The sequence below is a fragment of the Cannabis sativa genome, chromosome 2 (genome assembly GCF_029168945.1).
Source record: "Cannabis sativa cultivar Pink pepper isolate KNU-18-1 chromosome 2, ASM2916894v1, whole genome shotgun sequence".
NCBI classification, from domain to species: domain Eukaryota; kingdom Viridiplantae; phylum Streptophyta; class Magnoliopsida; order Rosales; family Cannabaceae; genus Cannabis; species Cannabis sativa.
In genome coordinates, this window is record NC_083602.1 from 40,588,670 (window position 1) to 40,607,761 (window position 19,092).

The following is a 19,092-nucleotide window of genomic DNA, read 5'->3' on the forward strand; positions in this document are numbered from 1 at the left end:
GACATGGAAGAAATCGAAATGATTTGATACATCCCCAAACTGGATGACACCAATAGCGGCCTACCTCGAGTCTGGGAAACTCCCAGATAACCAAAATGAAGCTCGGAAAATGAGAAGGAAAGCTGCACGGTACATCATAGTAGAAGGAGTCATGTACAGAAGAGGATTCTTGATGCCATTGCTCAGATGTGTCACTCAAGAAGAAGCTGCACGACTCCTATCCAAAGTACACGACGAATTCTGTGGAAATCATGCCGTCAGACAAAGCTTATCAAAGAAAATTCTAAGGCAAGGTTACTTCTGGCCGACAATGATTGAAGATTCAAAAGCCTATGTTAAGAAGTGTGACAAATGCCAGATATTTTCAAAGATACCAAGAGCTCCACCCAACGAGTTAACACAGATGCAAAGTCCGTGGCCCTTTGCCATTTGGGGGATTAACCTGATCAGACAATTACCTAAAGGTAAAGGTGGAATGCAGTATGCAGTGGTAGCCGTTGATTACTTTACTAAGTGGACTGAGGCCGAACCACTCGCAACCATCACATTAAAGAAAGTTCAAGACTTTATTGTGAACAAGATAATATGCCGGTTCAGATTACCGTACAAAATAGTCTCAGATAATGGCAAGAATTTTGACAGCCAATCCTTTACTGATGTCAGTGCAAACCATGGTATCATCAAAAGTTTCTCCGCAGTGGCGCATCCTCAGGCAAACGGTCAAATTGAGGCAGTCAACAAAACCTTGAAGGATACACTAAAGAAAAAACTTGAAGATGCCAAAGGAAACTGGCCAGAAGAGCTTCCTGAAGTCCTATGGTCATACCGTACAACTGAAAAAACGGCAACCGAACAAACACCATTCGCAATGGCGTACGGTTATGAAGCTATGCTGCTCGTCAAACTCGAGCCACCTTCCCATAGAAGATTGACGTATGATCAAGGTACCAATCACATACTCCATGCAGAATCACTTGATGAAATCGAAGAAAAACGAGCAACTGCAAACTTAAAGTTGATGGCCCATCAACAAAAAGTAGCTCGGTATTTTAACAAACAAGTGAAGGCTCATAAATTCTTCGTGGGAGATATGGTCCTAAGAAGGGTCTTCCTGAACACCAAAGACAGTACGACAGGTGTACTTGGACCTAACTGGGAAGGACCATATCAAGTGGTCGAAGTTCTCGACTCCGGAGCATACAAGTTAGGTAAGTATGACGAAAGAATGCAACTCGTTCTAGTACCACAGTATTGGAATGGGGAACATTTAAGAAAATACTACCAATAAAGTACCAGGTTGAACGACCACATTAAGTACTGAATAAGCTTGACTCGTGGACTGTACAGAATTTTAACTGCAAAATCACGTAAAAAATTTTATGTTCATATTTTTACTTTTATAGCTTTATTTTTTCTGTGTGAGATTGTCACGGTTAGGCTCAAATTTAGTTAACGAAAATCTGCGTTAACAAAAAATATTATTTTAAGATTAAAATAATAAACAAATAATAATTATCTAAATTATATGTCAAAATATCTCAAATTAAGCCTTTTTTTAATATTTCTATAAAAATATCTAGGTAATTTAAATATTTAAAATACTATTTATAAATTTTGGATAAGTAAAATGATATAAAACATTATTTTCCTAACTTATAATTTATGAACAATTAAATATTTCACAAAATAACCTATTTTTGAATTTGAAAATATAATGATTAGAATATCTATAAAAATATCTAAGTTAATTTCAAATTTATTAATATTATTTAATTTATCGTATAAGATTATTTTAATAAAATATTTCAAATTAAAAGATAAGGCTATCATTTAATTTAAAAAATACTCAATATTAAAATATCTAACTTTATAATTAAATAATGTATAATATTAAAGAAATTGACAAATTTTTAAAATCTTGCCATAATTTAAAAAATAAAATAATCAATTTTTAAATCTAAACCTCAACATATTAGAAAGTAATAATAATCTATTAAAAATTAAATATTATTAATTTGCGAAATTGATATTTAAGTTTAAATATATTAAAAATAATATTTTATTTTGAAATTAAGGTTTAAAAATTGGAAAAATTCAAAATTGAGTGAAAAATCCCCGAAAAATTGGATTTCGGTGAAAAATCACCCATGGTGTGCACACATGCTGCGTGCAGCCTCATCTGCGCGCCCAGGAGGCTGCATTGTAGCCTTCGTGTGCGTGGAATCAGGCGTGCGTGTGTCTGAACAGGGGGAGACCGAGGGTTTTAAACAAAATCTGTCTGATGCACGCGCGCGCATCCTGGTCTAGTCCGAGGGTCTGTGCGTGCGGCGTGCAGCCCTCGACACACCTTGGACCCAATTTTTCAAATGCCCATAACTTCTTCGTTTTTCATCGGAATCGAGTTCCATAAAAACTAAAATTGCTTAATTTTTCGCAAGGAACCCAAATAAAATAATTTTAGAATGAAAATAAAATTATTTTCATGTAAAAATTTCGTAATTCACATATATTCATCAAATAATCTATAAACCAACATGAACATATCCAAATCAAAACAATAAACAATATTCTTCATTTTAAATCCATATTACATGAAAGTAAATCATTACCATGGCTCTGAGGCCAGTTTTTGGGAATATTTTACTAGGATCTAGATTTACTAACAAGTATGTTGAATTGACATCCTAAAATAAACACATAAGAGTTTAGAAAACCTTACATTGGTTGCAGCAGAATATAATGACTCCTTTTTGTCAGATCTCTAACCCTTGTTCCTTTCTATCGCAGAGTATTATCAAGATTTGAGCCTGGATCTCTTTCTCTGCTTTGGGTTTGGTTATCACCGTCTTACTCACTATGATTGAGTACTTGACTTGCTATGTGTGGGTATGACACTCTATTACTAAGAGTTCGAATATGAAGAACAATGAAGGAGGCTTGAAAACTGTATAGAAGGTGTCTCTCATATACTAGCTGTCAGATAATGAAAACTAGATTTTGGCAGGTTGAAAACCAAGTGTTCAAGTGGATGAGATGAGAGCGACATGTTCCTTATATAGTGTTTCAACTAGGGCTTAGGGCTGAATTATATGGATTAAAACAGAATAAAATATTGGGCAAAAATAACTCTACGGCTGACCACATAAAAGGACCATTCTCTAGTTACAATGATGCCACTTTATTTCAACCACATATTCTTCTTTCAATAATACCATATTTTCCAATTCAATCCTAGAAATGCCGAAACTATTTAGTTAATAATTATAATTAATTATCAAATAAAAATACCATTTATATTATTTATTATTTAGACCATACAAAATCTCTTAATCAATAAATTGACCCCATAATATTTTTTTCTTCACAATTAAGCCATTGCTTAGTGAAAATTCATAAATAAGACAGTCTAATTTTAGAATTATAATTGATTAATTAAAACCAATTAACTGAGCCTACAAGCAGTATTATCTTAACTAGTGAGGGGGACCACGGGCCTTTATAACCGAGCTTCTAATAAGTAGATCTAGAATTTACCAAGTAAATTCTCTAACTTATTAATTCTGTCTTGCGCCACTATAGATTTGGAATTGAATACACTCTCAATTATATAGAACGCTCTATATGTACCACGATATAGATACGTTATGATTATCCATTGTTACATCCTAATAGTCAAAGATCCTCTATAGATGATCTACACTGAATAGGGACAAATTTACCGTTCTACCCTCAATATATTTTATCCTTAAAACACTTAGCTACCTATAAATGATACTTCAATAAACTAATATAATTACTGAAATGAGGCCTTAATCATTTATCTCTATTCAGACAAACTCAAAGGAAATCATCGTTTCACTTCTAAAAACTTATAGAAGCTATAGATTCCGTATCGTTTCAATTGAACTACCATGTTCCCAAGATGTAAATATCTGCCAGAACCAATGGTTAGCTTCTACGAATAACTTGAAGAACATAAATAATACAACTAAGTTGAACCTAAGTATATCAGGATTAAGATCCATAGACCTAAGATCAACCATTGATATTGACTTAGAAAGATAAAATGGTAAGTTTATGATATCTTATCCAAGATCAATATCGGTCCCTTCCAATGTATACTCCATACATCCAATACTAGTAAAATTTTCCAATGCCCTGGAAATGACATAACACTTATCTAAGATGTAAGTATACCTTATCGCTGATTATCATGTCAGTTTAAATCCAGTGAATTGACAAATCATGAGAATTAAACTCTAGAACATATAATCATGATTATATTCTACTGTGCTGACGACACTATAATCATGAACAAATATATATAAATTTATATATTTTCTTCATAGAATTTATACATTAAATATAATCAGAAAATAAATCATGTGAACCATGCAACATAAAATAATTTCTGATCTTTTATTAATTAGTAAATTTGGTTATATTGAAATGTGTTTTATTTAGGGGACAAAACCCAACACCCTAGGTAGTGTATTTAAGTTTATTTTGCCTTTTCTCTGTGTTCCCGACTGGTTATACAGAGATGCATCTTCTTAGAGGACTGGGCTATGCCTCTTGACAATTAATCTGAGGGGGACCTCTCTAAGCAGTTCATAGGGGAGGCCTACGTAATTATCATGAAATTCATTTTGAGTTTATGGTATTGAATTCTTGGAACATGTCAGGTAGTGACTTTGAGCTCGAGACTGTAGATCTCGTTGAAGTAGATGTTGAGGCTGAACTGTGGGAACCAGCTTTGAAAGAAGAAATCATAGCTCTTGAAGCGTCTTCAGAAGAAGAGGTGCCAGCGCCCCTAGGTTAATATTTTTTCAACCTAAGCCAATTCCGAAGAGTTTTTCCAAAAAAGCTTTTACGCATATTCTCTGTTTTCTTCAAAGATTAACACTCAACTATTTTTGGGGAGCAAACAAAATTGTGCAAAGGCCTTAAGCTAGACCCAGTGCCCAAGTTGACACCTAGCATTGGGCCCAGCACCCAGGTTGACATATTGTCAACCTGGGCTATTTTCAATAAGTTTTCTAAAAAAGTGTTAAGGGCATTTTTTTCTTCATCAAAAATAACAAAGGTACAAGTAAACTCGAGGGAACACAACAAATCTAAGAGCTTAAAAACTGAGCCCAGTGCCCAAGCTGACTTAGTGTTGGGCCCATCGTGTTGGTTTCGATCATTAAAATGCAAATTTTTCTTCGGGCATTCTCTTCGAAATGATCAAAAACAAGGTAGGAGACCTCATCCTCAAGTTCAAGAACCTTGGAAGTGTCAAAACAACATCCCAGAAGCTCTAAAATAAGCCCCTAGCGCCCAGGTTGACATATGGCTTGGTGCGCTAGGTTCTATTTATCCGATTATAATTCTGTCTCGACCATTCGTCTAGTTTTTCATAGTAATTGGGAGCTAAATTCAGAAGTGTCAAATTCACAACTTCATATTTTTACTTTTTCAGCAAAGTGACTTATTCGAAAATTGGGGAGTTTCAAGTTTCCGTTTCTGCAAAACAGCAACATCTCCGAGAACTAGTAACCAACCTTACCAGAACACATAAACTAGTTAAGTGATGTCCAAATATCACTTAGGCATCAATAAATACATCTCCGTCATGTTTTTACTCACTCAATATTGCACCGATTAATGTGATTCAACTTGCCTTTCGAAGTTATTTCAATGCTCAATCAAGTCATGTCTCATACTCCAATTGTAATTCTGAAGTTATCGACTCCAAATTTCACCATCAAGAGAGTTACGAATTTAAGCTGCAACTTACTCGAAGCAAGCCCCGCGGACGCGACTCAAGCTCTAAAAATTGACGACCGATCTCAAGAGTCAATTTCATCGTTAGATCATCATCAACGGTCAAAAATAACCTAAATGTACTTTTTTATATTTTTTTTATTATTTTAATAGGACCTTCTTCCCTATAAAAGTAGAGATCCACTAGCTTATTTTTTAAGTTCAGAAAAGTGTCCATAATGTCAAAGCATCTCTCTCTAGAAATTAGAGCATCCAGACTTAGTCATTTTTCTGTAATCCATCTCAGGAGAAATAAAACTCGAAGTAGACGTAGCTCTATTACTGTCGCGATATAGAGAGTCAACTACTACAAATCGTCGTGTCCCTCTTATTTATACTTAACTTATAATACATTCTCGTCAATCTAATCAACGAGTGTGACCAGATATTTGTGTCCAGATTTCTGCGTCAATAGGTATTTAGACATATAATGAGATGTTTGGATGTGTTAAGTAAGAGTGTAATAAGGTGGTAAGGGATTGGATAAGAGATGCTCTCCATGAACTCTCACATACTCGATTAAGCTAATATGTATTTATCTATAATTTTACCTTTTTAATTAATAATGAATTTATTTATTTATAAATATATGATATGAGATGAGTTAAGGACTACTTACTATTTTTTTTAAGAGGTTATGGCTACTAATCAAGCCAACGTGGAGGATCAAACCAACCCTTTTGGGTGGGTTTTTTCCACGTTTTGATGGCAAACCTATTTGATAAAAACAATAGTTACATAATTCAAATTGACATAATTTGTTGGGTAGCTAAAGAAAAGAAATAAGTTGATGTAATGTAATATTTGGTTGTTACATTAAATTATTGTTTGAGATCCAATATATATAAATAAATAAATTGAATTCTATTTATCAAAATGCCAACACAACACTTGTATTATTACATTACTATTCTTCTATATCAAACTACGTCAGCTTAATAGCGACTCAAGGCACAATTATTTACATAAATCCACCCAAAAAAAAAAGAAGACACGAAATGAGCGTAATATAAATTTTATTTTCGGTACATTTGAAGAATTTTTTTTATGTGTGAATAAAAAAAAAAACAAAAGTGCACTTTTATTAAATAAAAAGAACAAGAAGCTGCAGAAGAAAAAAAAAGGATAAAGATTAGATTTTTAATAAAACGACATTGAAATGAAAAAAAAAACAGAGGAGGGAGATTAAATAACACTCTTTGAACCCGTGATTCTCTGAAATCATTTCTATTTTCCGTGCCTTATTACATAAGGAAGGCAGAAAAGAACTCGTATTTTGGGTTCTTTCCATCTTCGTATGTGTTTGTATTTGTATGTTTGTGTAAGATAAATCATAAATTTCTAACGAACTCTTTAAACCACAGTTCCATGACCGCCACCACCTTCATCGACCGCCCGGTTATATGTCGGCGGTGTTGAACACTCAAGCTTCGACAAGCATCAATCATCTTAGGCTTGACAACGGTCAGATTTCTTATTCTTGGTTGTTTTTAAATTTTTCTGGGTTTTCTCCGGGATATCAATCTGAGCTGTGTAAGACCGTGTCGAACGCCATGAATCCGTCGAATGCTGGAAATAGAAGTTCTGGGTTTTCGAGTACGAATGAGAATAAATCGGATTTGAGGTTTGAGACCCCGTCAGTTTCGCGATCTGGGTCTGGTCTTACGAGGCCAAGGTTTGTGAAGGTTAGGAAGGGATTGAGCTCGCAGAATTTGAGGTCTACGGAGATCCCTAAAACGCAGGTTGACCTTGGATACAATCCATTTCGACCCATTTCGGAGAACTCGTTCTCGGCCTCATCCGGGTCCGAAAGGGGATCATCAGGTTCGGGTGAGTTTGGGATTGGTAAGAGTGGTAATGACGCATTTGTGTTTGGAGCGGACAAGAGTGATTCGAGAATTTATGTTGCAGGCTTTGAAAAAAGTATGGTGGATGAACTTAAGAACATGAAGATTGGTAGTGAGTTTATTATTAGAAAAGATGATGTTTCTGATTCAAGTTCAAGTGTTAGAGCTGGTTATAAACAAAGTAACAAAGTTGATGAAAGCATTATATCTAAGCTTCCGGAAGATTTGAAAAAGTTGGACATTGGAGGTTCTGGGGATGAAAGGTTTGGCCAGGATTCCAGTAGTAGTATGGACATGAGGCTTCCTGAAGATATGAGGAAGTTGCACATTGAAGACCTTGGCCATGAGAAACAAGCTGAGAAAGTTGGAAGTGAAAGGCTTAATGTAAGTGGAAATGAGAATGTCAGGTTTGGATATGGGAGTAGTGACAGTGCTGGTGGTTCTGTTAACAGAAATATAGAGTTTGAACTTCGAAATGAGTTGAACAAGAAGTTGAATATTAAAGAAGAAACTGGTAAGCCTGATGGTGGTAGTGTCAGATATAATGCAGATGATATGGAGAAGTTTGAATTTGGTAGTAGAATGGGTATTGATCCATTGGCTTCTACACTTTCTGATCAGATAAATAATTTGAACTTAAAGGAGTCTCTGAACACCAATGACACAGAGAATCCTGATTTTCTAAGTTGTAAAGATAAGGGTAGTGATTATGATGGAAGAAAACCAACTTTTTTCTCAGCAAACATGGAGGAAGAAAAGGGTAGCAGGACTGGATATTTTGGTGGCATGTTATTTCATAAACTTGATAAGACTGAACATAATGATTCAATCATTCATACCAGAATGCATGGTAAGAGTGTGAGTGGAAGTTCGGGCCAACCAAAAAATGAAATCAAAATGAGTGGAGGTATTGCCTCATCATCGTCTTCATTCTCATCTAGCAGCAGTCCTGCTCAAACAGCCACGAACAACTTTGAAGTGCCTTCTATGAATACACCTGAAAAGAAGAATGAATTTATCTTTACTAGCGCACGGGAAGGTTTTGGGACACCCTCTTTTGAATTTAAAACCCCAACAAATCTATTTTCTGGGATGAATGAGAACTTGGAATTTAGTGCAAAGAGGGAATCCATTAGAGACACAGTAATGAAGAAAAAGAGTGGCAAATCGAAACGTCCAACGAAAGTCCAGCTATGGCTCGGGCAGGATTTTGTCTCTAGAGAAAGCATTTCCCAGGAAATTCCTGAAGCTTCTGACTCCTATTCGCCAATGGATGTTTCTCCATATCAGGAGATATTGGCTGATCATCGATGTTCTAGAGAGAATTCTGTGACTTCTGATGATACTTTCAGTGTTGATAACTCTATGGGAACTGATTCAGTACAAAAAGTGTCAAACGATGCCATTGACGAAGATTTGGCCATGGCAACAGAACGTATGAATATAAATGAAGGGAATGTACCATCTGGAGAAACAAAAGAGGAAAGCTTTGATAATAATGTTAGTGCCGAAGGCACCCTTGAAGATTGTGTTTCTGGGGCTGAAACTGAAAGCTTTAAGTCTGCAACTGAGGAGGTAGACTTTATTGGTGATAACACAGTTACTGAAACTGAAGCCAGCTCTAGTTCAAATATTGAGGGATATGACAATGATGGCAGGACAAAATTTGGTATTCCCTCTAGTTCTGAAGGTTTAGGTGGCTCTAACTTCACCTTTTCCGCAGCTTCTGCTGCTCAAGGTCAATCATCCTCTTCAAAACGTCTCCTTAAAAAAAAAAACTGGCTCAAAGCTGATACAGACAGTACAACTCCAAATGCTAAGATTTCCTATGCAACATCCTCTTCGCAATATATTCCATTCTCTGCAGCACGAGGTACGAAAGGAGACTCAACTATCCTGCAACGGAAAAGTAGAGAGAGTTCCGAGGTAGGTAGAGCTCAGGCTGTCAACCAAGAGTCTGAATCTACCTCTGCTGTTAAAGCTCAGGAAGCTTGCGAGAAGTGGCGACTAAGGTTAGAGTCATATCTTAATGTTTTCAGTTGGTAAATGTTAATAATAGCTGATATTTTCTTGTATTTCTTTCATATTTCCTTTTGAAGCATCTTTGATGTTGGCATGTGGGCACTAACAGATCTTTAAATGTAGCATTAGGAATGGTTTATGTATCCCTGCTTTTAAGAGTCTTCCTTTTTTGTCATATATATGATATAAATCAGAGGAAACCAAGCATATACAACTGGGGATCTGTCTAAAGCTGAGGATTGTTACACACAAGGAATGAATTGCATTTCTAGAAATGAGGCGTCTAGGAGCTGTCTCAGGGCATTGATGCTCTGCTATAGCAATCGTGCAGCAACACGCATATCTCTTGGAAGAATGAGAGATGCACTTGTAGACTGTACGATGGCTGCTGAAATAGATCCAAGCTTTCTCAGGGTGCAAGTTAGAGCTGCAAAGTGAGTTTTTGAATTTTGCTGTCGTCGATATTATTTTGGCCATTCATTATTTTTTATGACTTTATAGTGTTTTATGTGATTTCATCAGTTACATACATCGGTCTGTTTACATGTTTGATTATGCATTGTTTGGTTGTAATTTTGTAAATTAAATATATCATGGCACCAATCTTTTGCTAGATAGTCTTTCAGTCTGTTTTGTTATTTATATCTTCCTTTGTTGAATTTATTGGTCTTCTGGTGTGATGCATAGTTCAACTTTTTTTCATTTCACGAGGCACCGAAAAATGAGAAATAAATATGATGTTTCCATAATCTATGATTTTGATTTTTGAAGTTGTTATCTTGCGCTTGGGGAAGTTGAAGGCGCTTCACGGCATTTCAGGATGTGTCTGCAAGCTGGAAGTGATGTGTGTGTAGACCGAAAGATTGCAATAGAAGCTTCTGATGGCTTACAGAAGGTTCAGGTACAGTAATTTGTTTATGTTTGTACTTGGTATACAGTGATGTACATGTATCCATTTTCATGTAGATACCTGTATTTAATGTTATTTAGTCTTATGTAACATTATTTCAGAATGTTTTAGATTGTTATCTTTGCTGAAGTTTGTTAGTCTAAATTTTCTGGTGTGATTGCATAAGTATGCAAAAAAAATAAAGTGAAGTTGTACCAGTGTTTTGTATCTTTACATGTCTGTACGCTGTGGCTATTATGAGAAGCTTGATGCTATATACTCTGTCATATGTGTTTTTTCCTCTTCTCTCTGTTCTGCTCCTATTAACTATTGCCTTAAACTAACTTGTGTACCGTGATTGGCTGACAGAAAGTCTCTCAATGCATGGAGCAATTGGCTGAACTTTTGCACAGGAAAACATTTAGTGATGCAAAGAGCGCTTTGGAATTAATTGCCGAGGCTCTAAAACTAAGTCCATATTGTGAAAAATTTCTTGAAATGAAAGCCGAATCTCTTTACTTGGTTTGTGCTTCTCTGTTTTCACACACACTCACACATAAATTATTGGTTTTTAAGCATTTACTAGTTTTGGAATGATCTTTGATAGTTACGGGGTAACTTCTGTGTCTTATTAGCAGATTCGTAGATATGAAGAAGTGATTGAGCTATGTGAGCAAACCATTGTTTCTGCTGAAAGGAACTCTCCTCCAGTAGATACTCTTGACCAGTCTGCGGATATGGATGTTTCCAAACTTTCCAAGTACTTCTACTTTCGTATTTGGCGGTGTCATCTTGCTTTCAAATCCTATTTTCATTTGGGAAGGCTTGAGGATGGTCTTGCCTCATTAGAAAAACAAGAGGAAAAGCTGTCAGCTACATACAGGTAACTTCCAACCCATGCTTGAACTTCATTTAAATTTCATTGTTGTGGAGGTCAGACTCAGGGTTACTGTTTGTAATTTCTCATGCTAATTGTACTGTCCAGGAATGAAAGCAAAATATTGGAATCATCAATACCCCTCACTGCCACTGTGCGTGAGCTCCTGCGTCATAAGGTATATTATCTATATCCATGCGTATCATATCTCTACTATATAGTTACACACGTATGCATTTAATAGCTTAAAGCATAGCAGTAATCTCAAAGAGGTCAAATTAATTGTCTTCCATTTACTGACAATATGTTAACTTACTTTGGTACAGAATGCAGGGAACGAAGCATTTCAGGCTGGAAGGCATGCAGAAGCTGTTGAACGCTATACTGCTGCTTTGTCATGCAATGTAGAATCACGTCCTTTTTCGGCTGTATGTTTCTGCAATCGTGCTGCTGCCTACAAAGCACTGGGTCAAATTACTGATGCTATTGCAGATTGCAGCTTAGCTATAGCTCTTGACGGAAAATATGTGAAGGTATTCTTCTTAACCGATTTCATCAGTTCCTCTTCATGTTTCTTCCATGCGCCATGTTTAATGAGAGACTGTCAGTGGAGTGGTGGTATGAATAAAGTTTATAGGAGTTTTATACTAGAGACTGATTGGACGTTTGGTTGGATGCGGTTTGCACATGCTCATGTTTTCCTGACATTGCAAGGCTTGATGGCGGCTCCATCTTCGAAGTTGAAGTTGATAATCATAAGTGAAAGTGGACTTTTTTTATGTCACTTGGCAAAATAGCATTCTTTTGATTTATAAATTTATATATTTTTATATTTATATATATATATTCATCTTTTTTTTTTTGTAAAATGGCCTCCAGCCAGGGTGTTGATTCTAAAAGAGCATTTTGCAAAGAATTATCAAAACTAGACTACTGTACAAAATGACTAAAAACGAAGTTATTTTGTCAGAGGAAATGGAAAAAGAAGAGTTAAGTTTGCACCTGAAGATTACTTGTTGCTGTTGTTTAGGAGATATATTATAAAATGTTCTTTGGTGCAGAATCGACATGAAAACTCGAAAGAGAGATTTTATAAGATAAAAGTAGATCTTTTCATATGCTGCTGGTTGACTAGGTGTTATATACGTTGCTTAATTGGGTTTATATTTTATAGGCCATTTCTAGACGAGCCACTTTATACGAGATGATCAGAGACTATGGACAAGCAGCTCGTGATCTTCAGAGACTTGTATCTCTTTTAACTAAGCAACCAGAGGACAAGGCCCATAACTTAGGAGCATCTGATAGATCGAAAAGCGGCTCAAATGATTTGAGACAAGCTCGTTTACGATTATCTGAAATAGAAGAAGAAGCTAGAAAAGATATGCCCTCGGATATGTACCTTATCCTGTGAGTTTCTTTTTCCCCTAAAGCTTTGACTATTGAAATTTATTGTTGGTTGAGCTAATTTTGTGTTGTTTTAATGATGCCAGGGGAATCGAACCATCTGTTTCCGCTTCAGAAATTAAGAAGGCTTATCGTAAAGCTGCACTTAGGCATCATCCTGACAAGGTTAGCTACATGCATTTTTTATTTTTACCTGTTATGGCAATCTAAAATCTAAACAAGTCACCTTGTCATTCCAGGCAGGTCAATTCTTGGCGAGAAGTGATAATGGTGATGATGGGCTCTGGAAGGAGATATCAGAAGAAGTTTACAAGGATGCTGATAGGCTTTTCAAAATGATCGGGGAGGCATATGCTGTGCTTTCGGATTCTACAAAGGTGTGCTATTATTGTGCTTGAATTGTCATTTATGCAACGCTAAATTGTTAGACTTTGTCACAGATAAATGGATGTTGGAACTCTTCAAATATGGCATAAAATATAAAGTGTTTGGAGTAGAAAGTTGATCTAGGAGGTTGATTATTATTTTCATATATTCTCATGTCTGAATCTTGTATAGTTATGTGATTGTTTATTGGTCAACCACTCTTTGCAGCGTTCACGGTACGACGCTGAAGAGGAGATGAGGAATGCACAGAAGAAAAGAAATGGCAGCAGCACATGTAGAACCCAAACAGATACCCAAAATTACCCATTTGAAAGAAGTGGGAGTAGGCGACAATGGAAAGATGTTTGGAAACAATATGGTGGTGGAAGCTCGACATGGTCAGAAGCCACTCGATCAAATAGGTATTCATGAAAACTATATTTGGACAGGACTCTAGTTTAAAGAAGATGGACATTTTTCCATAGCTACCAGAGAATGTGGCTTCAGTTTGAAGGTCAAATATAAATGAGAAAAGAAGTTTAGTGGCATAGAAAAGGTGAAAACAGCCAGATAATCAGAAAGGCGAGCATCGGGATTTGTTTCGAGTTGTGAAATAATTCTTTTTACTAATTCACAAAAGCACAGAAGAAATTTTTTTTTTTTGTTTCTTTGTTTTTTCCTTGGGAAGTTTGAAAGGTATCCAGAAGCTTAGATTGATGATGGTGATGGTTCGGAGGATAAATCCACACGGAATGTGTACAAATGAGATGGAGTATAACTTAACATGCAGATGAGTAAAAGCTAAGCCAGAAAGTAACTTGCTTCAGGAGCCAGGAGCCAACTAATCTGGTTGAAAGAACATAGAGGAGACTGCAGAAAGGATTTTCCTATGGGAAGAACGATCAATTTTGTGTTGTGTTTGTGTGTTTAATTTTTTCCTTTATTTTTTTTACCTCATTGAATTTCAAAATGAAAAAAAAAAATGTTTCATTAGAATATACTGTCAATAAACTGATTATACATGAGTTGATAGCTTTTCCACTGTATAGTTGTATTTCTTTTCTAATTACATTAACTATAATTGCAGAAAAATAAATATTTAGAGGAAGTTTGAATGAAATATTTCTCCTTTCATTTCCATTCAAGTTTCTTTATCTTAGAAATACATTTCTTGAAGTATATTATCGATGTATATGTTTATAACCATCTTTCAAGTCATATATATATATATATATATATATATATATAAATTTATATATATAATAGTGTTTGAAAAATTGCATATTTTTCTCTCCTAACAATTATGGTTGTGTAAAATGGGGAAACCTCTTTAAGAAGGTTTTAAACTTCCACCACCTGTTTAACATAAAAACAAAGAAAGCTTATTAAGTGGATAGCCAATTGTATGACTTTTTGAGTCAACCAAAAGACATGTTTGTATCACAGATGATAATATAATATATATATATATATATTTATATATAAATGCATACATCTCACCATGGAGAATGGTAGTGGATGAGCTGAAGGAGACTACTAGTGATTCTTTTCAGAACCTTATACGTATATGCCTAAACCAAGCTCCTTTGGGTTTGTTTCCACCATCCAAGCTGGTCTGTTGAGCAAACATGTTCAGTTGTCACTGTATAAAATAAGTAAAAGAGATGTAACGTAAGATGTTAATATTTTGTGTTATAGACTGGAAACTATACTTGTTCATAACAAAATTGAATGTTCCTTGTGAACCGCGTTTGAGAAGAACTTCCCTTGCCTCCACAGCAATTCCTTCAGGCTGCAAAGTAAGATAATCCAACAAAATATTAGGAGTTAAGTTTTGGCCTACAAATGCCTAAAACGTGTATTTTCCAGCAACCTACCTCTTCTGGAAACCACACCCCAGGCTTTGTACTTCCCTCCAGAACAGCAAGAGCAAATGCAGCAGTTGCAGTTCCAACTGAACTGAAACACAAAATGTATATATTGAAGATGATAATTCAGTGGAGAGCCTTTTAAAGACAGATGATAAATGCTTTGGTACTTACACAGAGAGACTTTTGTGACTGAATAACCCAATAGTATTGCGCCCATTTGGAAACTCCAAATCAACCTGCCACGGATAAAAACAGTTAGAAACAAATTGTGGAAAAGAAGAGTGGGGTGTTCATTATTTTTATTCCACTTCTCCTCTTCTTACTCTCATTGAGACTCTCTCTCCAGCGAACCCATCAAGCGCTCGAACTATGGGATCGAAAAGTTGAACCAACTGTTGAACTTTGTTTTTGTCTCTGAAATACTCCTGCAAAAATGAACATATGCAAATTAAACCTGGTACATGTCTTAATTTTTGATAACAAAATCATGTACTACTGAAAAGAAAAAAAAAACAGGAAGAATTGGACCACAGTACAATAATCAAACAGCAAGTCATGTATGATAAACTCCTTTAAGTAATATTAAATATGAAAAAATGTTGATGTGTAAGGTACCATAGGGAGAAGACTTGTCATGGCCTCCATCCCCCAATTCCAAAAGAATGGTGCAGTTCCAAATCGAGCACTGACAGTCGGTATTCCTAGGATTTCATGAGCACTTTTAACCTCAGGCAGATTCCTGAAAACAAGAACCCTTTTTTCAGGCATCTGTACATGCCATCACATGTGCTTGGAATCCAATATATTAACAACACAACTGGTATATTGGTAGGTGCTTACAACAGATAAACGTCTCTCTTTCCAATGCCCCTTCCAAAATCAATGTTGAGCATTCCAGTATATGGCTTTAGTTTGATCTCTTTTCCTAACAACCCATTATTGGTTCTATTAAATCATACATATGAAGATGTGATGGAACATAAAATTTAAATAACACTTCACAAAAAAAGTCTTCAGAACCAACCTTTATTATAAGCAACCACCTCCTCTCCAAGTAGCAAAAAGCTAGTGGCTAATATAGTTGGACCAGCCCCACCAGTACCGGCTGTGTAATAGTAGAATCTTCAAAAGAAGAAGAAAAACTTGGCAGATAAATTGCCCGGACAATAGTTTCCCCTGTCTATGTTTGATCAGGGACTTCCAAATTCAAATCTAATCAATGTTAGTAATATAAATTTGTTCGTCACCTTAGTCTTTCTGGTTCTAATTTGTTTTCACTTCTTGCTAGACGAACTAGTTCTGCTGCCATTACTGTCATATTAGAGCAATTGTTTTTTAGCATTCCAGATAAAACTTTGCATGGTAGCAGTATGTGCCATATTGTATTACAGAAGAAGAAGAAGAAGAAAAGCTTATGAGAGACCATTGCTCACTCCAGGATAAATTCCACCGGTTGTAATAGCTGGTACATTTGCAGCAACAGCTCTGTCCTTGAAGGTTTTAGCAAGTTGAGCGTAAGATGTATCATCACAAACGTCTACATAGGCTGTCTGTAAGTGAGGGACAGAAATATTTCTATGACTAATACTTTGATAAACAGAAAGCACTAACATGATAACATTTATATATATATATATATATAAATATATATATACTCACTCAACACTAGATCAAAAGGGTAATGTTCCACGAGAAAAAACACAGATATATACATGTAGAGATATATGATTATATGGTTTTGTTTGGAGAGTAGGATTATACTGGATAAATGAATATATGGATTTGGGGTTTAGGTGCATAGGCTGTCTGTACTTAATTAAAAATTATTAAAGCCTAATCCCACCTTACAAACACGACATATAAGTATGAATTATTATATGCAACACTATAATCTACAATAGTTACATTTTCTCACCTTTGTGTTTATGGCAGCTTCTAAGACAGAACACTTATGTGTTTGTTGAAATGGCCCAGCAGCATGTACAACAAGATCACAATCTGCCCACATTCAAAACTTCAGAAGAAGAAAAAGGTTCAAGCACAGGAAAATCAAAATTAAAACAATATGAATCAATATACGCACCATTCAGAGTTGCTTCCAATGAATTAACATTGTCAATATCAACTTCAGCAAACTCTGAGTTCCCACCAAGAGTAGCCACCATAGCAGCTCCCTTATCCCTAACAATACAAAACTCATAAAAGTTTCAGTTTCATTTTTCTGTGAAAATAATTAAACGGGTATGAAGTTTTCCCATATGGGTATTTGTATGTCGTACCTGTTTCGACCGCCAATGAGAATGCGAAGGTCGGGGCAGAGCTTGGAGAGAGAAATGGCAGTGGATCCTCCGACCCGACCCGTTCCGCCAAGTACCAAGACCTTCGAGTTCCGGATCTTCTCCGGAAGTTGTATGGTTCCTGGAGCACAAGCCATTGGTGGAATTGTGGGCTTGGGGTTAATTAAATGCAGAGAAGCTCCTCCTCCCGCCATAGCCATATCTTTTCTCTCTCTCTCTCACCTTACCCTCATTATCAGTTTTTATCGTTTGCTGTGACGTAATGTCACAATTCTTTATTGATGACGTGTCTTAATCTTTACCGTTACATCTATTTTTTTTTTTTTTGAAAAGAACCTGTATCCATTATGAAAAACATTAAGTACAAGATACATGATACAATTAAGTTTGGACAGAAGGGTTCATCCATAAGGTTCCTGTTCTAAGCTTAAAGCTGTCTTAGCTAAACAATGGGCAGCATGATTTGCCCCTCTTAGGATGTAGCTAAGAGAAACATTAGGGAAGTAAGAGAGCAAGCTCTTGATTTCAATGACAAAAAGGTTAAGATGAAGATTATGAGTTTCATTTTTACAAATATAATTGACTAACACATTACAATCTGAAACAATACTATCCGGATAAAAAGAGTGTTCATGGCACCAAGCTAAAGCCGAATAAAGTGCTTGTGCTTCCATTAGCAAAGGTGTAGTGATTCCACTCCTAGGCTTGGTCAAGTTTAGGAGAACTTTACCTGAATTGGTATGGATGGTCATGCCAAAGCCCATTTTGAGTTGTTGGGAATCTTGGGCAGCGTCCACAAAAAGTCAATGATGGAAGGGTGGAGATGATGTGCAGTTATCGTTGGGTAGGAAATGATCATCATGAGCTGGAGAAGGAGTGGGAGTCTTCTTGTTCCAGACCGTATAGTGCTCAAAATAGGCTGAGGCTTCACGAAGAATCTGATCTGGGGAAAGGGATAGACCCTCATGAAGCCAAATATTCCTCCAGTTCCAGAGCTTCCACAGCAAACAAACAAAGAAATGATAATGTCCAGTAATAAATTCAGTGGCAGCAAGATATAATAAGTCCATACAGTTAAGTGAAGAGTGTGCAGAAATAAAAGTATTAAAATCAGTTAATTTCCATACCTTCTGGGCAGCGAGGCATCTGAAGAGAGCGTGTTCTAGGGTCTCATCGTGATAGTGACATCGGCTGCAATGGGGGGAGTATAGAGTCTTTCTGTTGAACAGGTTTCGGCTAGTAGGGAGGATATCATAACAGACACGCCAAAGGAAATGTTTCAATTTAGGAGGCAAAGGAAAGGTCCAAAGATTTTTCCACTAGGCATCTAAGGACTTGTGATCCGAGGGGGTAGGTTCATTTTGATGAAGTTGGCTATGGGCAAGGTGGTAACCTGAATTGACCATGTACGAACCATGAGGGGTGAGGGACCAAAAGTGTGTATCCAGAGTGGAGATGGTATGAAGGGGAATAGCCATTATAGCTTGTGAAATGTCTGTAGGAAAAAGGGATTGGATAAGGGCATGATTCCATTGTTTGTTAGGTGTGATAAGGTCTGCCACTGTCATATCGGCATTTGAATGATACCTCAAATAATGCAGTTTACCATAACCAGGAATCCAAGCATCATTGAAGATGTTGATGGTAGTAGCATCACCAATTGACTTCCTAAGGCCTGACTGAAGAAGTTCTTTGCCCCAAGTAATAC

The 19,092-nt window shown here is 36.1% G+C and overlaps 2 protein-coding genes across 3 annotated transcripts; one reads left to right on the forward strand and one right to left on the reverse strand.

Moving 5' to 3' along the window:
- The first annotated feature begins 6,795 nt into the window (after positions 1–6,795).
- Positions 6,796–14,354, forward strand: LOC115721283 (uncharacterized). Its single transcript, XM_030650550.2, has 11 exons — positions 6,796–9,667; positions 9,872–10,111; positions 10,449–10,578; positions 10,936–11,088; positions 11,205–11,449; positions 11,552–11,621; positions 11,770–11,976; positions 12,618–12,853; positions 12,937–13,015; positions 13,090–13,227; positions 13,445–14,354. The coding sequence occupies exons 1-11, from the start codon at positions 7,212–7,214 to the stop codon at positions 13,646–13,648; spliced, it is 4,158 nt and encodes a 1,385-aa protein (XP_030506410.2). The 5' UTR covers positions 6,796–7,211; the 3' UTR covers positions 13,649–14,354.
- LOC115721284 (uncharacterized) lies at positions 14,326–17,612 on the reverse strand. Of its 2 annotated transcripts, XM_030650551.2 has the most exons (14): positions 17,367–17,612; positions 17,171–17,268; positions 17,003–17,085; positions 16,511–16,637; positions 16,335–16,398; positions 16,112–16,209; positions 15,928–16,012; positions 15,703–15,826; positions 15,411–15,512; positions 15,259–15,323; positions 15,094–15,175; positions 14,929–15,008; positions 14,717–14,831; positions 14,326–14,572 (listed from the first exon to the last, which is right to left on the reverse strand). In XM_030650551.2, the coding sequence occupies exons 1-13, from the start codon at positions 17,582–17,584 to the stop codon at positions 14,774–14,776; spliced, it is 1,284 nt and encodes a 427-aa protein (XP_030506411.2). In that variant the 5' UTR covers positions 17,585–17,612; the 3' UTR covers positions 14,326–14,572; positions 14,717–14,773. The 2 variants fall into 2 exon arrangements, with proteins under 2 accessions (XP_030506411.2, XP_030506412.2); XM_030650552.2 differs by lacking the exons at positions 14,326–14,572; positions 14,717–14,831 and having other exon boundaries at positions 14,925–15,008; positions 15,094–15,170.
- Between the last annotated feature and the right edge of the window lie 1,480 nt (positions 17,613–19,092).

What these genes read in the sequence shown, in the direction of transcription:
- LOC115721283 (XM_030650550.2), top strand. Translation starts at nt 7,212, where the DNA reads ATGTCGGCGGTGTTGAACACTCAAGCTTCGACAAGCATCAATCATCTT. An exon ending in GTGAGCTCCTGCGTCATAAG is followed by an intron (nt 11,622 to 11,769) that starts GTATATTATCTA and finishes ACTTTGGTACAG; the next exon opens with AATGCAGGGAACGAAGCATT. An exon ending in TGCTTTCGGATTCTACAAAG is followed by an intron (nt 13,228 to 13,444) that starts GTGTGCTATTAT and finishes CACTCTTTGCAG; the next exon opens with CGTTCACGGTACGACGCTGA.
- LOC115721284 (XM_030650551.2), bottom strand. Translation starts at nt 17,584, where the DNA reads ATGGCTATGGCGGGAGGAGGAGCTTCTCTGCATTTAATTAACCCCAAG. An exon ending in GAGAGAGAGTCTCAATGAGA is followed by an intron (nt 15,324 to 15,410) that starts GTAAGAAGAGGA and finishes TATCCGTGGCAG; the next exon opens with GTTGATTTGGAGTTTCCAAA. An exon ending in AGTCACAAAAGTCTCTCTGT is followed by an intron (nt 15,176 to 15,258) that starts GTAAGTACCAAA and finishes TTTGTGTTTCAG; the next exon opens with TTCAGTTGGAACTGCAACTG.